Source organism: Amblyomma mixtum, unplaced genomic scaffold, assembly GCF_055824585.1.
Source record: "Amblyomma mixtum isolate Tamu unplaced genomic scaffold, ASM5582458v1 scaffold_12, whole genome shotgun sequence".
Taxonomy (NCBI): Eukaryota; Metazoa; Arthropoda; class Arachnida; order Ixodida; family Ixodidae; genus Amblyomma; species Amblyomma mixtum.
Window position 1 is genome coordinate 12742872 of NW_028317651.1, and position 20292 is coordinate 12763163.

The following is a 20292-nucleotide window of genomic DNA, read 5'->3' on the forward strand; positions in this document are numbered from 1 at the left end:
AAACTCCGAACCTCCAAAATCTCCAAAGCTCCACAACCCCGAATCTCCAAAACTCTGAAACTCCAAAAATCCATACCTCCCGAATCCAAAATTCTAAAACTCCAAAACTACAAAACTACAAAATATTGGAAAAACAAAACCCCAAATCTCCAAAAATCCATACCTCCAAAACTCCAAGGATCCAAAACTCCGAAACTCCAAAACTCCAAAAGTGCAAAAATCCAAAACTCCAAAGCTCTAAAACTCCAAAAATAGAAAACTTAAAAACTCCAAAAATCGAAAAATCCGAAGCTCCAAAAATTCCGAAACTCGGAAACTCCAAAACTCGGAAACTCCAAAACTCCGAACCTCCAAAATCTCCAAAGCTCCACAACCCCGAATCTCCAAAACTCTGAAACTCCAAAAATCCATACCTCCAAAATCCAAAATTCTAAAACTCCAAAACTACAAAACTACAAAATATTGGAAAAACAAAACCCCAAATCTCCAAAAATCCATACCTCCAAAACTCCAAGAATCCAAAACTCCAAAAATCCAAGACTCCAAAAATCCAGAACTCCAAAAATTCAAAACTCGAAAACTCCAAAACTGCAAAAATCCAAAACTCCAAAATTCCGAAACTCGGAAACTCCAAAACTCGGAAACTCCAAAACTCCGAACCTCCAAAATCTCTAAAACTCCACAACCCCGAATCTCCAAAACTCCGAAAACTCCAAAATTCCATACCTCCAAAATCCAAACTTCTAAAAGTCCAAAACTACAAAACTACAAAATTCTGGAACAACAAAACCCCGAATCTCCAAAAATCCATACCTCCAAAACTCCGAAACTCCAAAACTCCAAAAGTGCAAAAATCCAAAACTCCAAAACTCACAAATCCAAAACTCGGAAACTCCAAAACTCGGAAACTCCAAAACTCGGAAACTCCAAAACTCCGAACCTCCAAAATCTCCAAAACTCCACAACCCCGAATCTCCAAAACTCCGAAAACTCCAAAATTCCATACCTCCCAAATCCAAACTTCTCAAACTCCAAAACTACAAAACTACAAAATTCTGGAACAACAAAATCCGAATCTCCAAAAATCCATACCTCCAAAACTCCGAAACTCCAAAACTCCAAAAGTGCAAAAATCCAAAACTCCAAAACTCAAAAACTCCAAAACTCCAAAAATCCAAAACTCCAAAACTCCAAAACTCCGAAACTCCGAAAATCCAAAACACCAAAACTCCAAAACTCTGAAACTCCAAAACTCCAAAACTACAAAATTACGAAACTCCAAAACTGCAAAAATCCAGAACGCCAAAACTCCAAAGCTCTAAAACTCCAGACGTCCAATAATCCGAAACTCCGAAAGTCCAAAACTCCAAACATCCAAAACTCCAAAAATCCAAAACTTAAAATTCGAAACTCCAAAACTCCGAAACTGCAAAACTCGAGAACTCCGAAACTCCAAACTTCCGAAACTCCTAAACTCCGAAACTCCGAAAATCCGGAACTCCAAAACTCCAAAACTCCAAAGCTCTAAAACTCCAAAACTCCAAATCTCCAAAAATCCAAAACTCCAAAATTCCGAAACTCGGAAACTCCAAAACTCGGAAACTCCAAAACTCCGCACCTCCAAAACTCCACAACCCCTCAAAACTCAAAACCTCCAAAAATCCAACACACCAAAACTCCAATGCTTTAAAAATCCAAAACTCCAAAAATGCAAAACTCCAAAAATCGAAAACTTAAAAACTCCAAAACTCCACAAATCCGAAACTCCAAAACTCCGAAACTCACAAATTCCGAAACTCCGCAACCCCGAATCTCCAAAACTCTGAAACTCCAAAACTCCGAAACTCCAAAAAACAGAACTCCAAAACTCCAAAGCTCTAAAACTCCAAATGTCCAATAATCCGAAACTCCGAAAGTCCAAAACTCCAAAAATCCAATACTCCAAAAATCCAAAACTCCAAAAATCCAAAACTCGAAAACTCCAAAACTGCAAAAATCCAAAACTCCAAAATTCCGAAACTCGGAAACTCCAAAACTCCGAACCTCCAAAATCTCCAAAACTCCACAACCCCGAATCTCCAAAACTCCGAAAATCCAAAAATCCATACCTCCAAATCCAAACTTCTAAAACTCCAAAACTACAAAACTACAAAATTCTGGAACACTCCGAATCTCCAAAAATCCATACCTCCAAAACTCCAAAAATCCATAACTCCGAAACTCCAAAACTCCAAAAGTGCAAAAATACAAAACTCCAAAACTCAAAAACTCCGAAACTCCAAAAATCCAAAACTCCAAAGCTCCAAAACTCCGAAACTCCGAAAATCCAAAACACCAAAACTCCAAAACTCTGAAACTCCAAAACTCCAAAACTCCAAAACTACAAAATTACGAAACTCCAAAACTGCAAAAATCCAAAACTCCAAAATTCCGAAACTCGGAAACTCCAAAACTCCGAAACTCCGAAACTCCGAAAATCCAGAACTCTAAAACTCCAAAGCTCTAAAACTCCAGACGTCCAATAATCCGAAACTCCGAAAGTCCAAAACTCCAAACATCCAAAACTCCAAAAATCCAAAACTTAAAATTCGAAACTCCAAAACTCCAAAACTCCGAAACTGCAAAACTCCAAAACTCCGAAACTCCAAAATTCCGAAACTCCAAAACTCCGAAACTCCGAAAATCCGGAACTCCAAAACTCCAAAACTCCAAAAATCCAAAACTCCAAAATTCCGAAACTCGGAAACCACAAAACTCAGAAACTCCAAAACTCCGAACCTCCAAAATCTCCAAAGCTCCACAACCCCGAATCTCCAAAACTCTGAAACTCCAAAAATCCATACCTCCAGAATCCAAAATTCTAAAACTCCAAAACTACAAAACTACAAAATATTGGAAAAACAAAACCCCAAATCTCCAAAAATCCATACCTCCAGTGGTTACTGCGTCGGCGCATGTGCGCATACTCCAGCTCTCCGACTGTGGCGCACTGATGCAGCGGGGCGTATAAAAGCTGAACTCCTGGCCCTGGACGAACCATTGCTGAGGACGATTCAGGCACGAACGCATCGGCCCGACGCTCATCCTACTTTTCGTATTACAGTTGGCCCGGCTGTCTGGATCACCGTCGCGGCTTCCCGGTTCGCCAACACGTGCTAACGATTGCCAACGCAACTTGCTGGCTTCTACTAACTTCGTCACACCGGGCCCAGTGGTTACTGCGTCGGCGCATGTGCGCATACTCCAGCTCTCCGACTGTGGCGCACTGATGCAGCGGGGCGTATAAAAGCTGAACTCCTGGCCCTGGACGAACCATTGCTGAGGACGATTCAGGCACGAACGCATCGGCCCGACGCTCATCCTACTTTTCGTATTACAGGTCTGTAATACTCTTTACTTGTACACACATTTTGTAGTTTGTGCCTGGGTCGTCCTAAAGCAATGAGTGATGATGAAGGGTCCGGTACCCCGTCTAACACGAAAGAAAAGAGTGAAAAGCTATTCGACAAGGCTCCAACTACTGTGAAAGAAGTTGGAAGTTTTCTTGTGAAGCTTAATAGCAAGTTGGAAGCCTTGGGAAAGAACCTGAACCATGAGCTTGGCACCCTGCGGGGATCAGTCGAATTTATGAATGAAAGTTTTGAAGAATTTAAGAAAGAACTGGCCGAGTCTCGTCGGGAGATAAGCGAGCTTAAGGAAGAGCAGAATTATCTAAAGCATGAAAACAGTGAACTTTCGAAACAGCTGCAGCGTACTAGAGCAGAGCTAACTGAACTTCAGCAGTACAGTCGCAGAAATAACCTTGAGTTAAAAGGCATCCCTACTACTGACAGCGAGTCACTGACAGGCATTGTCTCCGCTCTTGCCACGAAAGTTGGAGCAGAAATAACGGTGAACGATATTGACCTCGTGCATCGAGTGCCAACAAAAGACAGGAACAAATCGAATATCATCGTTAAGTTCAGGTCAAGTGATGCCCGTGATAAACTGCTCGAGTCGGCAAAAAAAACTCGCTTAATCACATCGGACCTTGGCATTTCTGGATCAACATCCGTGTTCGTAAACGAACATCTTTGCCCAGAGTATAAAGTGTTGCTTGCTAGGGCTATAGCGGCGAAGAAACTTCACAACTGGAAGTATGCATGGGTATCTCGTGGCCGGATCTTGGCTCGAAAAGCAGACAACTCGGACGTGATCCGAATTGCTACAGAGGCCGACCTCGGCCTTATAGTCTAGTTCACTCAAAATGCTGACTGTACGAACCACTCATAAATTTTTCACGTCAAATGAATCACGCACCATACTGCATTGCAATGTAAGGAGCATAGCTAGAAATTTTGACGGCCTTTGTACGTTTCTAGCAGAGCACAGCTTTCTTTACGATGTTATAGCCATTACGGAAACCTGGCTGATGCCCGGTGAAAGCTATAACATTCCCAATTATGTATTTCTATCCCGTCCCCGCATTTCGAACAATCGAGGAGGAGGGGTGGGTTTGTACATTAAAAAGACCCTTGCACACTGCGAATGTCCGTTTCTTAACGCATCCGTCAGTAGCAGTTCGGAATTTCTATTTGTTGAACTTGAAGGTGTCATGGTTGGTGTTGTTTATAGAGCCCCCCACGCAGATCGCAGTAGGTTTGTGAATGATCTTGAATCTGTTTGTATACACGTAACCGATATGAACAAAAAAGCAATCATCGTCGGCGATACTAATATTGATACTTTAGGTGCCAACCACAGTGAATACACTGACCTGTTATTTTCATATGGATTTACGAGTCTTATCTCTACTCCGACCCGAATCGCAGGTTCCAGCTCGACATGCCTCGACCATGTTCTATGCAATTTCGTGCCACCTAATTATTTGGCTGGGGCATATGATACGGCAGTGGCAGATCACTTCGCGATTGCCTTCTTATACCGCGTAGACGATAGAGATAGCCGTAGAACTTCTGACAGCACGTGCGAACATAGGAAGAAAATTGACTATCAAAAATGCGCACTCAGGCTCTCTGAAATGAGCTTTGCAGACCTCGCCGATATGAATGCCAATGAACACTGCTGCAGCCTTGTCGATAGAATTAAAGCTGTGATAAATGATTCTAGTTTTACGCAGAAAAAAACGTACTATACACATCCAGTGTGCCCTTGGATGACAGCAGCTGTGCTAAACATGATAAAAACGCGCGATCACTGGCACACCAAAATGAAACAAAACAGAGGGAACGCATATTATAGTGCTCAGTATAAGATTCATAGGAATAAAGCTGTTGCTACCATGAGTGTACAGAAGAAGCTATATTTTAGTAACCAAATAAACGCATGCGCCGGCAATTCTAAGAAACTCTGGGCTACAGTGAACTCGATAATTCAGCCTACTTCATCAAACCGAATACTTCCTGACCTGGCCCTTTCCGCAGATAAACACCTGCTATCAGATCAGTTTAACGATCATTTCTGCTCAGTGGGTGCTGATTTACGGTTAAGTATGGGTCTCACAGACGATCCTTCTCTGCCTGAGTATCTTGAAAAGACCTTCGGTTTTATAGAAATAAGCAGTGACGAAGTAATGAGTGCACTTAATTCAATGGATGCCACTAAGGCCACGGGTCTCGATGGTATTCCGGTTTCCATAATTAAAAACAACAGTGGCGTCTTAGCTGCCACCTTAGCCTCTTTATTTAATAAAGCGTTTCTGTCCGGCATCTATCCTGATACTTTGAAGCTCGCCAAGGTAGTCCCTATCTACAAAAGTGGGAATCCTAATGAACTCGGAAACTATAGGCCGATCTCAATCCTTAGCTGTATCAACACTCTCTTCGAAAAACTATTGGCAAAAAGAATTACGCAATTCCTGACTAAAAATGCAATTCTGTCAACGTCCCAACATGGTTTTCAGAAATTTAGATCGACCACCACGGCTGTGCTTTCTATAACTGACTCAATCAATGAAGCACTCAATAATAACAATATTTCTGTTGGTGTATTCCTGGATATTAAGAAGGCATTCGACACTGTGGATCTCGATATTTTATGCAAGAAACTAGAACGATATGGGTTCAGAGGTGTATCACTCGATTTCTTTAGAAGCTATTTAACTGGGCGACGGCAGTGTGTTATTATTGACGAACACGCGTCAAGTTCGCGTTCTATTTCCGTAGGTGTTCCGCAGGGCTCAGTACTGGGGCCTATACTTTTTACACTCTACATAAACAACTTACCCGATTGCCTAATAAATACCCGTGCCATTATGTACGCCGACGATACCTCATTGTTGGTGACCGCTAACTCCGTTGAAACAGCCAAGCATATTTTAAACTCAGAACTTCAGAGAGTCAATAAATGGTTTTTAACAAATAGACTCACTTTGAACATAGGCAAGACTAAATATGTTATATTTGCATCCCCTTATAAAAAATACCAGAATACCTGCTCCGCAATATCGATAGGAGATAAAGAAATTGAAGAAGTTAAAACTATTCAGTACTTGGGTATAACCTTAGACGCTGCATTAAACTGGAAACCGCATATCGAAAAATTGCGCAGCAAACTATGTTATGCATGTTTCGTTCTGGCCAAAGCTCGGCGACATTTCGAAATACACACACTAAAAACAATATACTTTAGCTTTTTCCAGTCCCAATTAACTTACTGTATAGAATCATGGGGGTTCACTTACATCACTTACATTGAACCTGTTTTACGCCTGCAGAAGCGGGCACTGAGAATAATGACTTGCACAACACCGTATACGCCTTCTCGCCCTTTGTTTTTTAGACTCCAAATAATGCCGGCATTGCAGCTTCGAGATTTTCGCGTTGCACTACTTGTACTAAGAGTCCTCTCCGGCACCTCCCCGTTTCCTTTGAACACATTCCATAGAGCCCCAACTAACAGCCGTTCAGCAGCACAGGGAAGATTTCTGGTTCCTACATCTCGCAATGACTATGGCCAGCGCCGCTTCGAGTATCAAGGGGTAAAAACTTGGAATAAAATCCCCTGTGCAGTCTTTGCAACGTCTAATCCTTATATTTCACTGAAGACCTTTTTTCTGTCACAAATAATTACCTGATTTACAATGCAAATCGCTTTGTGATTGTTTCTTATTATTCTCTGTAGTGTCTATGTTGGGTTTGCCATTTATATGTTATTGAATAATCACTTCTAAGGCAACTGCGTTTATTTTGTATAAAGAATGCTGTTCCTGCCTTCGTGTTTTTTTGCACACTCTTCTATTTTTTTGTAGTGAGCCCTCTTGTATTTCTGTAATTTGAACCCTCTTGCTTGTACGCTTTTCATTTTTCCACCATTCTTATGTGTATTATTTTGGCATGAATGTAGAAAGCATTTGTCCTCACTAATATCTTTGCTTTTATTGCATGGATCCATAACTAGCCTTTGGCTAAGGATCCAGACAGTAATGTTATGTACTGTGCTGAAGAAATGATAATAAAAAGAATTGAATTGAATTGAACTCCAAGAATCCAAAACTCCGAAACTCCAAAACTCCAAAAGTGCAAAAATCCAAAACTCCAAAGCTCTAAAACTCCAAAAGTCCAATAATCCGAAACTCGAAAGTCCAAAACTCCAAAAATCCAAGACTCCAAAAATCCAGAACTCCAAAAATTCAAAACTCGAAAACTCCAAAACTGCAAAAATCCAAAACTCCAAAATTCCGAAACTCGGAAACTCCAAAACTCGGAAACTCCAAAACTCCGAACCTCCAAAATCTCTAAAACTCCACAACCCCGAATCTCCAAAACTCCGAAAACTCCAAAATTCCATACCTCCAAAATCCAAACTTCTAAAAGTCCAAAACTACAAAACTACAAAATTCTGGAACAACAAAACCCCGAATCTCCAAAAATCCATACCTCCAATACTCCGAAACTCCAAAAGTGCAAAAATCCAAAACTCCAAAACTCACAAATCCAAAACTCGGAAACTCCAAAACTCGGAAACTCCAAAACTGGGAAACTCCAAAACTCCGAACCTCCAAAATCTCCAAAACTCCACAACCCCGAATCTCCAAAACTCCGAAAACTCCAAAATTCCATACCTCCAAAATCCAAACTTCTCAAACTCCAAAACTACAAACCTACAAAATTCTGGAACAACAAAATCCGAATCTCCAAAAATCCATACCTCCAAAACTCCGAAACTCCAAAACTCCAAAAGTGCACAAATCCAAAACTCCAAAACTCAAAAACTCCAAAACTCCAAAAATCCAAAACTCCAAAACTCCAAAACTCCGAAACTCCGAAAATCCAAAACACCAAAACTCCAAAACTCTGAAACTCCAAAACTCCAAAACTACAAAATTACGAAACTCCAAAACTGCAAAAATCCAGAACTCCAAAACTCCAAAGCTCTAAAACTCCAGACGTCCAATAATCCGAAACTCCGAAAGTCCAAAACTCCAAACATCCAAAACTCCAAAAATCCAAAACTTAAAATTCGAAACTCCAAAACTCCGAAACTGCAAAACTCGAGAACTCCGAAACTCCAAAATTCCGAAACTCCTAAACTCCGAAACTCCGAAAATCCGGAACTCCAAAACTCCAAAACTCCAAAGCTCTAAAACTCCAAAACTCCAAATCTCCAAAAATCCAAAACTCCAAAATTCCGAAACTCGGAAACTCCAAAACTCGGAAACTCCAAAACTCCGCACCTCCAAAACTCCACAACCCCTCAAAACTCAAAACCTCCAAAAATCCAAAACACCAAAACTCCAATGCTTTAAAAATCCAAAACTCCAAAAATGCAAAACTCCAAAAATCGAAAATTTAAAAACTCCAAAACTCCACAAATCCGAAACTCCAAAACTCCGAAACTCACAAATTCCGAAACTCCGCAACCCCGAATCTCCAAAACTCTGAAACTCCAAAACTCCGAAACTCCAAAAAACAGAACTCCAAAACTCCAAAGCTCTAAAACTCCAAATGTCCAATAATCCGAAACTCCGAAAGTCCAAAACTCCAAAAATCCAATACTCCAGAAATCCAAAACTCCAAAAATCCAAAACTCGAAAACTCCAAAACTGCAAAAATCCAAAACTCCAAAATTCCGAAACTCGGAAACTCCAAAACTCCGAACCTCCAAAATCTCCAAAACTCCACAACCCCGAATCTCCAAAACTCCGAAAATCCAAAAATCCATACCTCCAAATCCAAACTTCTAAAACTCCAAAACTACAAAACTACAAAATTCTGGAACACTCCGAATCTCCAAAAATCCATACCTCCAAAACTCCAAAAATCCATAACTCCGAAACTCCAAAACTCCAAAAGTGCAAAAATACAAAACTCCAAAACTCAAAAACTCCGAAACTCCAAAAATCCAAAACTCCAAAGCTCCAAAACTCCGAAACTCCGAAAATCCAAAACACCAAAACTCCAAAACTCTGAAACTCCAAAACTCCAAAACTCCAAAACTCCAAAACTACAAAATTACGAAACTCCAAAACTGCAAAAATCCAAAACTCCAAAATTCCGAAACTCGGAAACTCCAAAACTCCGAAACTCCGAAACTCCGAAAATCCAGAACTCTAAAACTCCAAAGCTCTAAAACTCCAGACGTCCAATAATCCGAAACTCCGAAAGTCCAAAACTCCAAACATCCAAAACTCCAAAAATCCAAAACTTAAAATTCGAAACTCCAAAACTCCAAAACTCCGAAACTGCAAAACTCCAAAACTCCGAAACTCCAAAATTCCGAAACTCCAAAACTCCGAAACTCCGAAAATCCGGAACTCCAAAACTCCAAAACTCCAAAAATCCAAAACTCCAAAATTCCGAAACTCGGAAACCACAAAACTCAGAAACTCCAAAACTCCGAACCTCCAAAATCTCCAAAGCTCCACAACCCCGAATCTCCAAAACTCTGAAACTCCAAAAATCCATACCTCCAGAATCCAAAATTCTAAAACTCCAAAACTACAAAACTACAAAATATTGGAAAAACAAAACCCCAAATCTCCAAAAATCCATACCTCCAAAACTCCAAGAATCCAAAACTCCGAAACTCCAAAACTCCAAAAGTGCAAAAATCCAAAACTCCAAAGCTCTAAAACTCCAAAAATAGAAAACTTAAAAACTCCAAAAATCGAAAAATCCGAAGCTCCAAAAATTCCGAAACTCGGAAACTCCAAAACTCGGAAACTCCAAAACTCCGAACCTCCAAAATCTCCAAAGCTCCACAACCCCGAATCTCCAAAACTCTGAAACTCCAAAAATCCATACCTCCAGAATCCAAAATTCTAAAACTCCAAAACTACAAAACTACAAAATATTGGAAAAACAAAACCCCAAATCTCCAAAAATCCATACCTCCAAAACTCCAAGAATCCAAAACTCCGAAACTCCAAAACTCCAAAAGTGCAAAAATCCAAAACTCCAAAGCTCTAAAACTCCAAAAATAGAAAACTTAAAAACTCCAAAAATCGAAAAATCCGAAGCTCCAAAAATTCCGAAACTCGGAAACTCCAAAACTCGGAAACTCCAAAACTCCGAACCTCCAAAATCTCCAAAACTCCACAACCCCGAATCTCCAAAACTCCGAAAACTCCAAAATTCCATACCTCCAAAATCCAAACTTCTAAAAGTCCAAAACTACAAAACTACAAAATTCTGGAACAACAAAACCCCGAATCTCCAAAAATCCATACCTCCAAAACTCCGAAACTCCAAAACTCCAAAAGTGCAAAAATCCAAAACTCCAAAACTCAAAAATCCAAAACTCGGAAACTCCAAAACTCGGAAACTCAAAAACTCCGAACCTCCAAAATCTCCAAAACTCCACAACCCCGAATCTCCAAAACTCCGAAAACTCCAAAATTCCATACCTCCAAAATCCAAACTTCTAAAACTCCAAAACTATAAAACTACAAAATTCTGGAACAACAAAATCCGAATCTCCAAAAATCCATACCTCCAAAACTCCGAAACTCCAAAACTCCAAAAGTGCAAAAATCCAAAACTCCGAAACTCCAAAACTCCGAAACTCCGAAAATCCAAAACACCAAAACTCCAAAACTCTCAAAAACTCCAAAACTCCAAAACTCCAAAACTACAAAATTACGAAACTCCAAAACTGCAAAAATCCAGAACTCCAAAACTCCAAAGCTCTAAAACTCCAGACGTCCAATAATCCGAAACTCCGAAAGTCCAAAACTCCAAACATCCAAAACTCCAAAAATCCAATACTTAAAATTCGAAACTCCAAAACTCCGAAACTGCAAAACTTGAGAACTCCGAAACTCCAAAATTCCGAAACTCCTAAACTCCGAAACTCCGAAAATCCGGAACTCCAAAACTCCAAAAGTGCAAAAATCCAAAACTCCAAAGCTCTAAAACTCCAAAAGTCCAATAATCCGAAACTCCGAAAGTCCAAAACTCCAAAAATCCAAGACTCCAAAAATCCAAAACTCCAAAAATCCAAGACTCGAAAACTCCAAAACTGCAAAAATCCAAAACTCCAAAATTCCGAAACTCAGAAACTCCAAAACTCGGAAACTCCAAAACTCCGAACCTCCAAAATCTCCAACACTCCACAACACCGAATCTCCAAAACTCCGAAAACTAAAATTCCATACCTCCGAAATCCAAACTTCTAAAACTCCAAAACTACAAAACTACAAAATTCTGGAACAACAAAATCCCGAATCTCCAAAAATCCATACCTCCAAAACTCCGAAACTAAAAAACTCCAAAAGTGCAAAAATCCAAAACTCCAAAACTCAAAAACTCCAAAACTCCAAAAATCCAAAACTCCAAAACTCCAAAGCTCCGAAACTCCGAAAATCCAAAACACCAAAACTCCAAAACTCTGAAACTCCAAAACTCCAAAACTACAAAATTACGAAACTCCAAAACTGCAAAAATCCAGAACTCCAAAACTCCAAAGCTCTAAAACTCCAGATGTCCAATAATCCGAAACTCCGAAAGTCCAAAACTCCAAACATCCAAAACTCCAAAAATCCAAAACTTAAAATTCGAAACTCCAAAACTCCGAAACTGCAAAACTCGAGAACTCCGAAACTCCAAAATTCCGAAACTCCTAAACTCCGAAACTCCGAAAATCCGGAACTCCAAAACTCCAAAACTCCAAATCTCTAAAACTCCAAAACTCCAAATCTCCAAAAATCCAAAACTCCAAAATTCCGAAACTCGGAAACTCCAAAACTCGGAAACTCCAAAACTCCGAACCTCCAAAACTCCACAACCCCTCAAAACTCAAAACCTCCAAAAATCCAAAACACCAAAACTCCAATGCTTTAAAAATCCAAAACTCCAAAAATGCAAAACTCCAAAAATCGAAAACTTAAAAACTCCAAAACTCCACAAATCCGAAACTCCGCAACCCCGAATCTCCAAAACTCTGAAACTCCAAAACTCCGAAACTCCAAAAAACAGAACTCCAAAACTCCAAAGCTCTAAAACTCCAAATGTCCAATAATCCGAAACTCCGAAAGTCCAAAACTCCAAAAATCCAATACTACAAAAATCCAAAACTCCAAAAATCAAAACTCGAAAACTCCAAAACTGCAAAAATCCAAAACTCCAAAATTCCGAAACTCGGAAACTCCAAAACTCCGAACCTCCAAAATCTCCAAAACTCCACAACCCCGAATCTCCAAAACTCTGAAACTCCAAAAATCCATACCTCCAAAATCCAAAATTCTAAAACTCCAAAACTACAAAACTACAAAATATTGGAAAAACAAAGCCCCAAATCTCCAAAAATCCATACCTCCAAAACTCCAAGAATCCAAAACTCCGAAACTCCAAAACTCCAAAAGTGCAAAAATACAAAACTCCAAAGCTCTAAAACTCCAAAAGTCCAATAATCCGAAACTCGAAAGTCCAAAACTCCAAAAATCCAAGACTCCAAAAATCCAGAACTCCAAAAATTCAAAACTCGAAAACTCCAAAACTGCAAAAATCCAAAACTCCAAAATTCCGAAACTCGGAAACTCCAAAACTCGGAAACTCCAAAACTCCGAACCTCCAAAATCTCTAAAACTCCACAACCCCGAATCTCCAAAACTCCGAAAACTCCAAAATTCCATACCTCCAAAATCCAAACTTCTAAAAGTCCAAAACTACAAAATTCTGGAACAACAAAACCCCGAATCTCCAAAAATCCATACCTCCAAAACTCCGAAACTCCAAAACTCCAAAAGTGCAAAAATCCAAAACTCCAAAACTCACAAATCCAAAACTCGGAAACTCCAAAACTCGGAAACTCCAAAACTCGGAAACTCCAAAACTCCCAACCTCCAAAATCTCCAAAACTCCACAACCCCGAATCTCCAAAACTCCGAAAATTCAAAAATCCATACCTCCAAATCCAAACTTCTAAAACTCCAAAACTACAAAACTACAAAATTCTGGAACACTCCGAATCTCCAAAAATCCATACCTCCAAAACTCCAAAAATCCATAACTCCGAAACTCCAAAACTCCAAAAGTGCAAAAATACAAAACTCCAAAACTCGAAAAACTCCGTAACTCCAAAAATCCAAAACTCCAAAGCTCCAAAACTCCGAAACTCCGAAAATCCAAAACACCAAAACTCCAAAACTCTGAAACTCCAAAACTCCAAAACTCCAAAACTCCACAACTCCAAAACTACAAAATTACGAAACTCAAAAAACTGCAAAAATCCAAAACTCCAAAATTCCGAAACTCGGAAACTCCAAAACTCCGAAACTCCGAAACTCCGAAAATCCAGAACTCCAAAACTCCAAAGCTCTAAAACTCCAGACGTCCAATAATCCGAAACTCCGAAAGTCCAAAACTCCAAACATCCAAAACTCCAAAAATCCAAAACTTAAAATTCGAAACTCCAAAACTCCAAAACTACGAAACTGCAAAACTCCAAAACTCCGAAACTCCAAAATTCCGAAACTCCAAAACTCCGAAACTCCGAAAATCCGGAACTCCAAAACTCCAAAACTCCAAAAATCCAAAACTCCAAAATTCCGAAACTCGGAAACCACAAAACTCAGAAACTCCAAAACTCCGAACCTCCAAAATCTCCAAAGCTCCACAACCCCGAATCTCCAAAACTCTGAAACTCCAAAAATCCATACCTCCAGAATCCAAAATTCTAAAACTCCAAAACTACAAAACTACAAAATATTGGAAAAAGAAAACCCCAAATCTCCAAAAATCCATACCTCCAAAACTCCAAGGATCCAAAACTCCGAAACTCCAAAACTCCAAAAGTGCAAAAATCCAAAACTCCAAAGCTCTAAAACTCCAAAAATAGAAAACTTAAAAACTCCAAAAATCGAAAAATCCGAAGCTCCAAAAATTCCGAAACTCGGAAACTCCAAAACTCGGAAACTCCAAAACTCCGAACCTCCAAAATCTCCAAAGCTCCACAACCCCGAATCTCCAAAACTCTGAAACTCCAAAAATCCATACCTCCAAAATCCAAAATTCTAAAACTCCAAAACTACAAAACTACAAAATATTGGAAAAACAAAACCCCAAATCTCCAAAAATCCATACCTCCAAAACTCCAAGAATCCAAAACTCCAAAAATCCAAGACTCCAAAAATCCAGAACTCCAAAAATTCAAAACTCGAAAACTCCAAAACTGCAAAAATCCAAAACTCCAAAATTCCGAAACTCGGAAACTCCAAAACTCGGAAACTCCAAAACTCCGAACCTCCAAAATCTCTAAAACTCCACAACCCCGAATCTCCAAAACTCCGAAAACTCCAAAATTCCATACCTCCACAATCCAAACTTCTAAAAGTCCAAAACTACAAAACTACAAAATTCTGGAACAACAAAACCCCGAATCTCCAAAAATCCATACCTCCAAAACTCCGAAACTCCAAAACTCCAAAAGTGCAAAAATCCAAAACTCCAAAACTCACAAATCCAAAACTCGGAAACTCCAAAACTCGGAAACTCCAAAACTCGGAAACTCCAAAACTCCGAACCTCCAAAATCTCCAAAACTCCACAACCCCGAATCTCCAAAACTCCGAAAACTCCAAAATTCCATACCTCCAAAATCCAAACTTCTCAAACTCCAAAACTACAAAACTACAAAATTCTGGAACAACAAAATCCGAATCTCCAAAAATCCATACCTCCAAAACTCCGAAACTCCAAAACTCCAAAAGTGCAAAAATCCAAAACTCCAAAACTCAAAAACTCCAAAACTCCAAAAATCCAAAACTCCAAAACTCCAAAACTCCGAAACTCCGAAAATCCAAAACACCAAAACTCCAAAACTCTGAAACTCCAAAACTCCAAAACTACAAAATTACGAAACTCCAAAACTGCAAAAATCCAGAACTCCAAAACTCCAAAGCTCTAAAACTCCAGACGTCCAATAATCCGAAACTCCGAAAGTCCAAAACTCCAAACATCCAAAACTCCAAAAATCCAAAACTTAAAATTCGAAACTCCAAAACTCCGAAACTGCAAAACTCGAGAACTCCGAAACTCCAAACTTCCGAAACTCCTAAACTCCGAAACTCCGAAAATCCGGAACTCCAAAACTCCAAAACTCCAAAGCTCTAAAACTCCAAAACTCCAAATCTCCAAAAATCCAAAACTCCAAAATTCCGAAACTCGGAAACTCCAAAACTCGGAAACTCCAAAACTCCGCACCTCCAAAACTCCACAACCCCTCAAAACTCAAAACCTCCAAAAATCCAAAACACCAAAACTCCAATGCTTTAAAAATCCAAAACTCCAAAAATGCAAAACTCCAAAAATCGAAAACTTAAAAACTCCAAAACTCCACAAATCCGAAACTCCAAAACTCCGAAACTCACAAATTCCGAAACTCCGCAACCCCGAATCTCCAAAACTCTGAAACTCCAAAACTCCGAAACTCCAAAAAACAGAACTCCAAAACTCCAAAGCTCTAAAACTCCAAATGTCCAATAATCCGAAACTCCGAAAGTCCAAAGCTCCAAAAATCCAATACTCCAAAAATCCAAAACTCCAAAAATCCAAAACTCGAAAACTCCAAAACTGCAAAAATCCAAAACTCCAAAATTCCGAAACTCGGAAACTCCAAAACTCCGAACCTCCAAAATCTCCAAAACTCCACAACCCCGAATCTCCAAAACTCCGAAAATCCAAAAATCCATACCTCCAAATCCAAACTTCTAAAACTCCAAAACTACAAAACTACAAAATTCTGGAACACTCCGAATCTCCAAAAATCCATACCTCCAAAACTCCAAAAATCCATAACTCCGAAACTCCAAAACTCCAAAAGTGCAAAAATACAAAACTCCAAAACTCAAAAACTCCGAACCTCCAAAAATCCAAAACTCCAAAGCTCCAAAACTCCGAAACTCCGAAAATCCAAAACACCAAAACTCCAAAACTCTGAAACTCCAAAACTCCAAAACTACAAAATTACGAAACTCCAAAACTGCAAAAATCCAAAACTCCAAAATTCCGAAACTCGGAAACTCCAAAACTCCGAAACTCCGAAACTCCGAAAATCCAGAACTCCAAAACTCCAAAGCTCTAAAACTCCAGACGTCCAATAATCCGAAACTCCGAAAGTCCAAAACTCCAAACATCCAAAACTCCAAAAATCCAAAACTTAAAATTCGAAACTCCAAAACTCCAAAACTCCGAAACTGCAAAACTCCAAAACTCCGAAACTCCAAAATTCCGAAACTCCAAAACTCCGAAACTCCGAAAATCCGGAACTCCAAAACTCCAAAACTCCAAAAATCCAAAACTCCAAAATTCCGAAACTCGGAAACCACAAAACTCAGAAACTCCAAAACTCCGAACCTCCAAAATCTCCAAAGCTCCACAACCCCGAATCTCCAAAACTCTGAAACTCCAAAAATCCATACCTCCAGAATCCAAAATTCTAAAACTCCAAAACTACAAAACTACAAAATATTGGAAAAACAAAACCCCAAATCTCCAAAAATCCATACCTCCAAAACTCCAAGAATCCAAAACTCCGAAACTCCAAAACTCCAAAAGTGCAAAAATCCAAAACTCCAAAGCTCTAAAACTCCAAAAATAGAAAACTTAAAAACTCCAAAAATCGAAAAATCCGAAGCTCCAAAAATTCCGAAACTCGGAAACTCCAAAACTCGGAAACTCCAAAACTCCGAACCTCCAAAATCTCCAAAGCTCCACAACCCCGAATCTCCAAAACTCTGAAACTCCAAAAATCCATACCTCCAGAATCCAAAATTCTAAAACTCCAAAACTACAAAACTACAAAATATTGGAAAAACAAAACCCCAAATCTCCAAAAATCCATACCTCCAAAACTCCAAGAATCCAAAACTCCGAAACTCCAAAACTCCAAAAGTGCAAAAATCCAAAACTCCAAAGCTCTAAAACTCCAAAAATAGAAAACTTAAAAACTCCAAAAATCGAAAAATCCGAAGCTCCAAAAATTCCGAAACTCGGAAACTCCAAAACTCGGAAACTCCAAAACTCCGAACCTCCAAAATCTCCAAAACTCCACAACCCCGAATCTCCAAAACTCCGAAAACTCCAAAATTCCATACCTCCAAAATCCAAACTTCTAAAAGTCCAAAACTACAAAACTACAAAATTCTGGAACAACAAAATCCGAATCTCCAAAAATCCATACCTCCAAAACTCCGAAACTCCAAAACTCCAAAAGTGCAAAAATCCAAAACTCCAAAACTCAAAAACTCCAAAACTCCAAAAATCCAAAACTCCAAAACTCCAAAACTCCGAAACTCCGAAAATCCAAAACACCAAAACTCCAAAACTCTGAAACTCCAAAACTCCAAAACTACAAAATTACGAAACTCCAAAACTGCAAAAATCCAGAACTCCAAAACTCCAAAGCTCTAAAACTCCAGACGTCCAATAATCCGAAACTCCGAAAGTCCAAAACTCCAAACATCCAAAACTCCAAAAATCCAAAACTTAAAATTCGAAACTCCAAAACTCCGAAACTGCAAAACTCGAGAACTCCGAAACTCCAAACTTCCGAAACTCCTAAACTCCGAAACTCCGAAAATCCGGAACTCCAAAACTCCAAAACTCCAAAGCTCTAAAACTCCAAAACTCCAAATCTCCAAAAATCCAAAACTCCAAAATTCCGAAACTCGGAAACTCCAAAACTCGGAAACTCCAAAACTCCGCACCTCCAAAACTCCACAACCCCTCAAAACTCAAAACCTCCAAAAATCCAAAACACCAAAACTCCAATGCTTTAAAAATCCAAAACTCCAAAAATGCAAAACTCCAAAAATCGAAAACTTAAAAACTCCAAAACTCCACAAATCCGAAACTCCAAAACTCCGAAACTCACAAATTCCGAAACTCCGCAACCCCGAATCTCCAAAACTCTGAAACTCCAAAACTCCGAAACTCCAAAAAACAGAACTCCAAAACTCCAAAGCTCTAAAACTCCAAATGTCCAATAATCCGAAACTCCGAAAGTCCAAAGCTCCAAAAATCCAATACTCCAAAAATCCAAAACTCCAAAAATCCAAAACTCGAAAACTCCAAAACTGCAAAAATCCAAAACTCCAAAATTCCGAAACTCGGAAACTCCAAAACTCCGAACCTCCAAAATCTCCAAAACTCCACAACCCCGAATCTCCAAAACTCCGAAAATCCAAAAATCCATACCTCCAAATCCAAACTTCTAAAACTCCAAAACTACAAAACTACAAAATTCTGGAACACTCCGAATCTCCAAAAATCCATACCTCCAAAACTCCAAAAATCCATAACTCCGAAACTCCAAAACTCCAAAAGTGCAAAAATACAAAACTCCAAAACTCAAAAACTCCGAACCTCCAAAAATCCAAAACTCCAAAGCTCCAAAACTCCGAAACTCCGAAAATCCAAAACACCAAAACTCCAAAACTCTGAAACTCCAAAACTCCAAAACTACAAAATTACGAAACTCCAAAACTGCAAAAATCCAAAACTCCAAAATTCCGAAACTCGGAAACTCCAAAACTCCGAAACTCCGAAACTCCGAAAATCCAGAACTCCAAAACTCCAAAGCTCTAAAACTCCAGACGTCCAATAATCCGAAACTCCGAAAGTCCAAAACTCCAAACATCCAAAACTCCAAAAATCCAAAACTTAAAATTCGAAACTCCAAAACTCCAAAACTCCGAAACTGCAAAACTCCAAAACTCCGAAACTCCAAAATTCCGAAACTCCAAAACTCCGAAACTCCGAAAATCCGGAACTCCAAAACTCCAAAACTCCAAAAATCCAAAACTCCAAAATTCCGAAACTCGGAAACCACAAAACTCAGAAACTCCAAAACTCCGAACCTCCAAAATCTCCAAAGCTCCACAACCCCGAATCTCCAAAACTCTGAAACTCCAAAAATCCATACCTCCAGAATCCAAAATTCTAAAACTCCAAAACTACAAAACTACAAAATATTGGAAAAACAAAACCCCAAATCTCCAAAAATCCATACCTCCAAAACTCCAAGAATCCAAAACTCCGAAACTCCAAAACTCCAAAAGTGCAAAAATCCAAAACTCCAAAGCTCTAAAACTCCAAAAATAGAAAACTTAAAAACTCCAAAAATCGAAAAATCCGAAGCTCCAAAAATTCCGAAACTCGGAAACTCCAAAACTCGGAAACTCCAAAACTCCGAACCTCCAAAATCTCCAAAGCTCCACAACCCCGAATCTCCAAAACTCTGAAACTCCAAAAATCCATACCTCCAGAATCCAAAATTCTAAAACTCCAAAACTACAAAACTACAAAATATTGGAAAAACAAAACCCCAAATCTCCAAAAATCCATACCTCCAAAACTCCAAGAATCCAAAACTCCGAAACTCCAAAACTCCAAAAGTGCAAAAATCCAGAACTCCAAAGCTCTAAAACTCCAAAAATAGAAAACTTAAAAACTCCAAAAATCGAAAAATCCGAAGCTCCAAAAATTCCGAAACTCGGAAACTCCAAAACTCGGAAACTCCAAAACTCCGAACCTCCAAAATCTCCAAAACTCCACAACCCCGAATCTCCAAAACTCCGAAAACTCCAAAATTCCATACCTCCAAAATCCAAACTTCTAAAAGTCCAAAACTACAAAACTACAAAATTCTGGAACAACAAAACCCCGAATCTCCAAAAATCCATACCTCCAAAACTCCGAAACTCCAAAACTCCAAAAGTGCAAAAATCCAAAACTCCAAAACTCAAAAATCCAAAACTCGGAAACTCCAAAACTCGGAAACTCAAAAACTCCGAACCTCCAAAATCTCCAAAACTCCACAACCCCGAATCTCCAAAACTCCGAAAACTCCAAAA

The 20292-nt window shown here is 39.3% G+C and overlaps 1 protein-coding gene across 1 annotated transcript; it reads left to right on the forward strand.

Moving 5' to 3' along the window:
- Positions 1 to 3441: 3441 nt before the first annotated feature.
- On the forward strand, positions 3442 to 4236 carry LOC149324922 (uncharacterized). Its single transcript, XM_089565205.1, has one exon. The coding sequence runs from the start codon at positions 3442 to 3444 to the stop codon at positions 4234 to 4236; it is 795 nt and encodes a 264-aa protein (XP_089421331.1).
- Positions 4237 to 20292: the final 16056 nt, after the last annotated feature.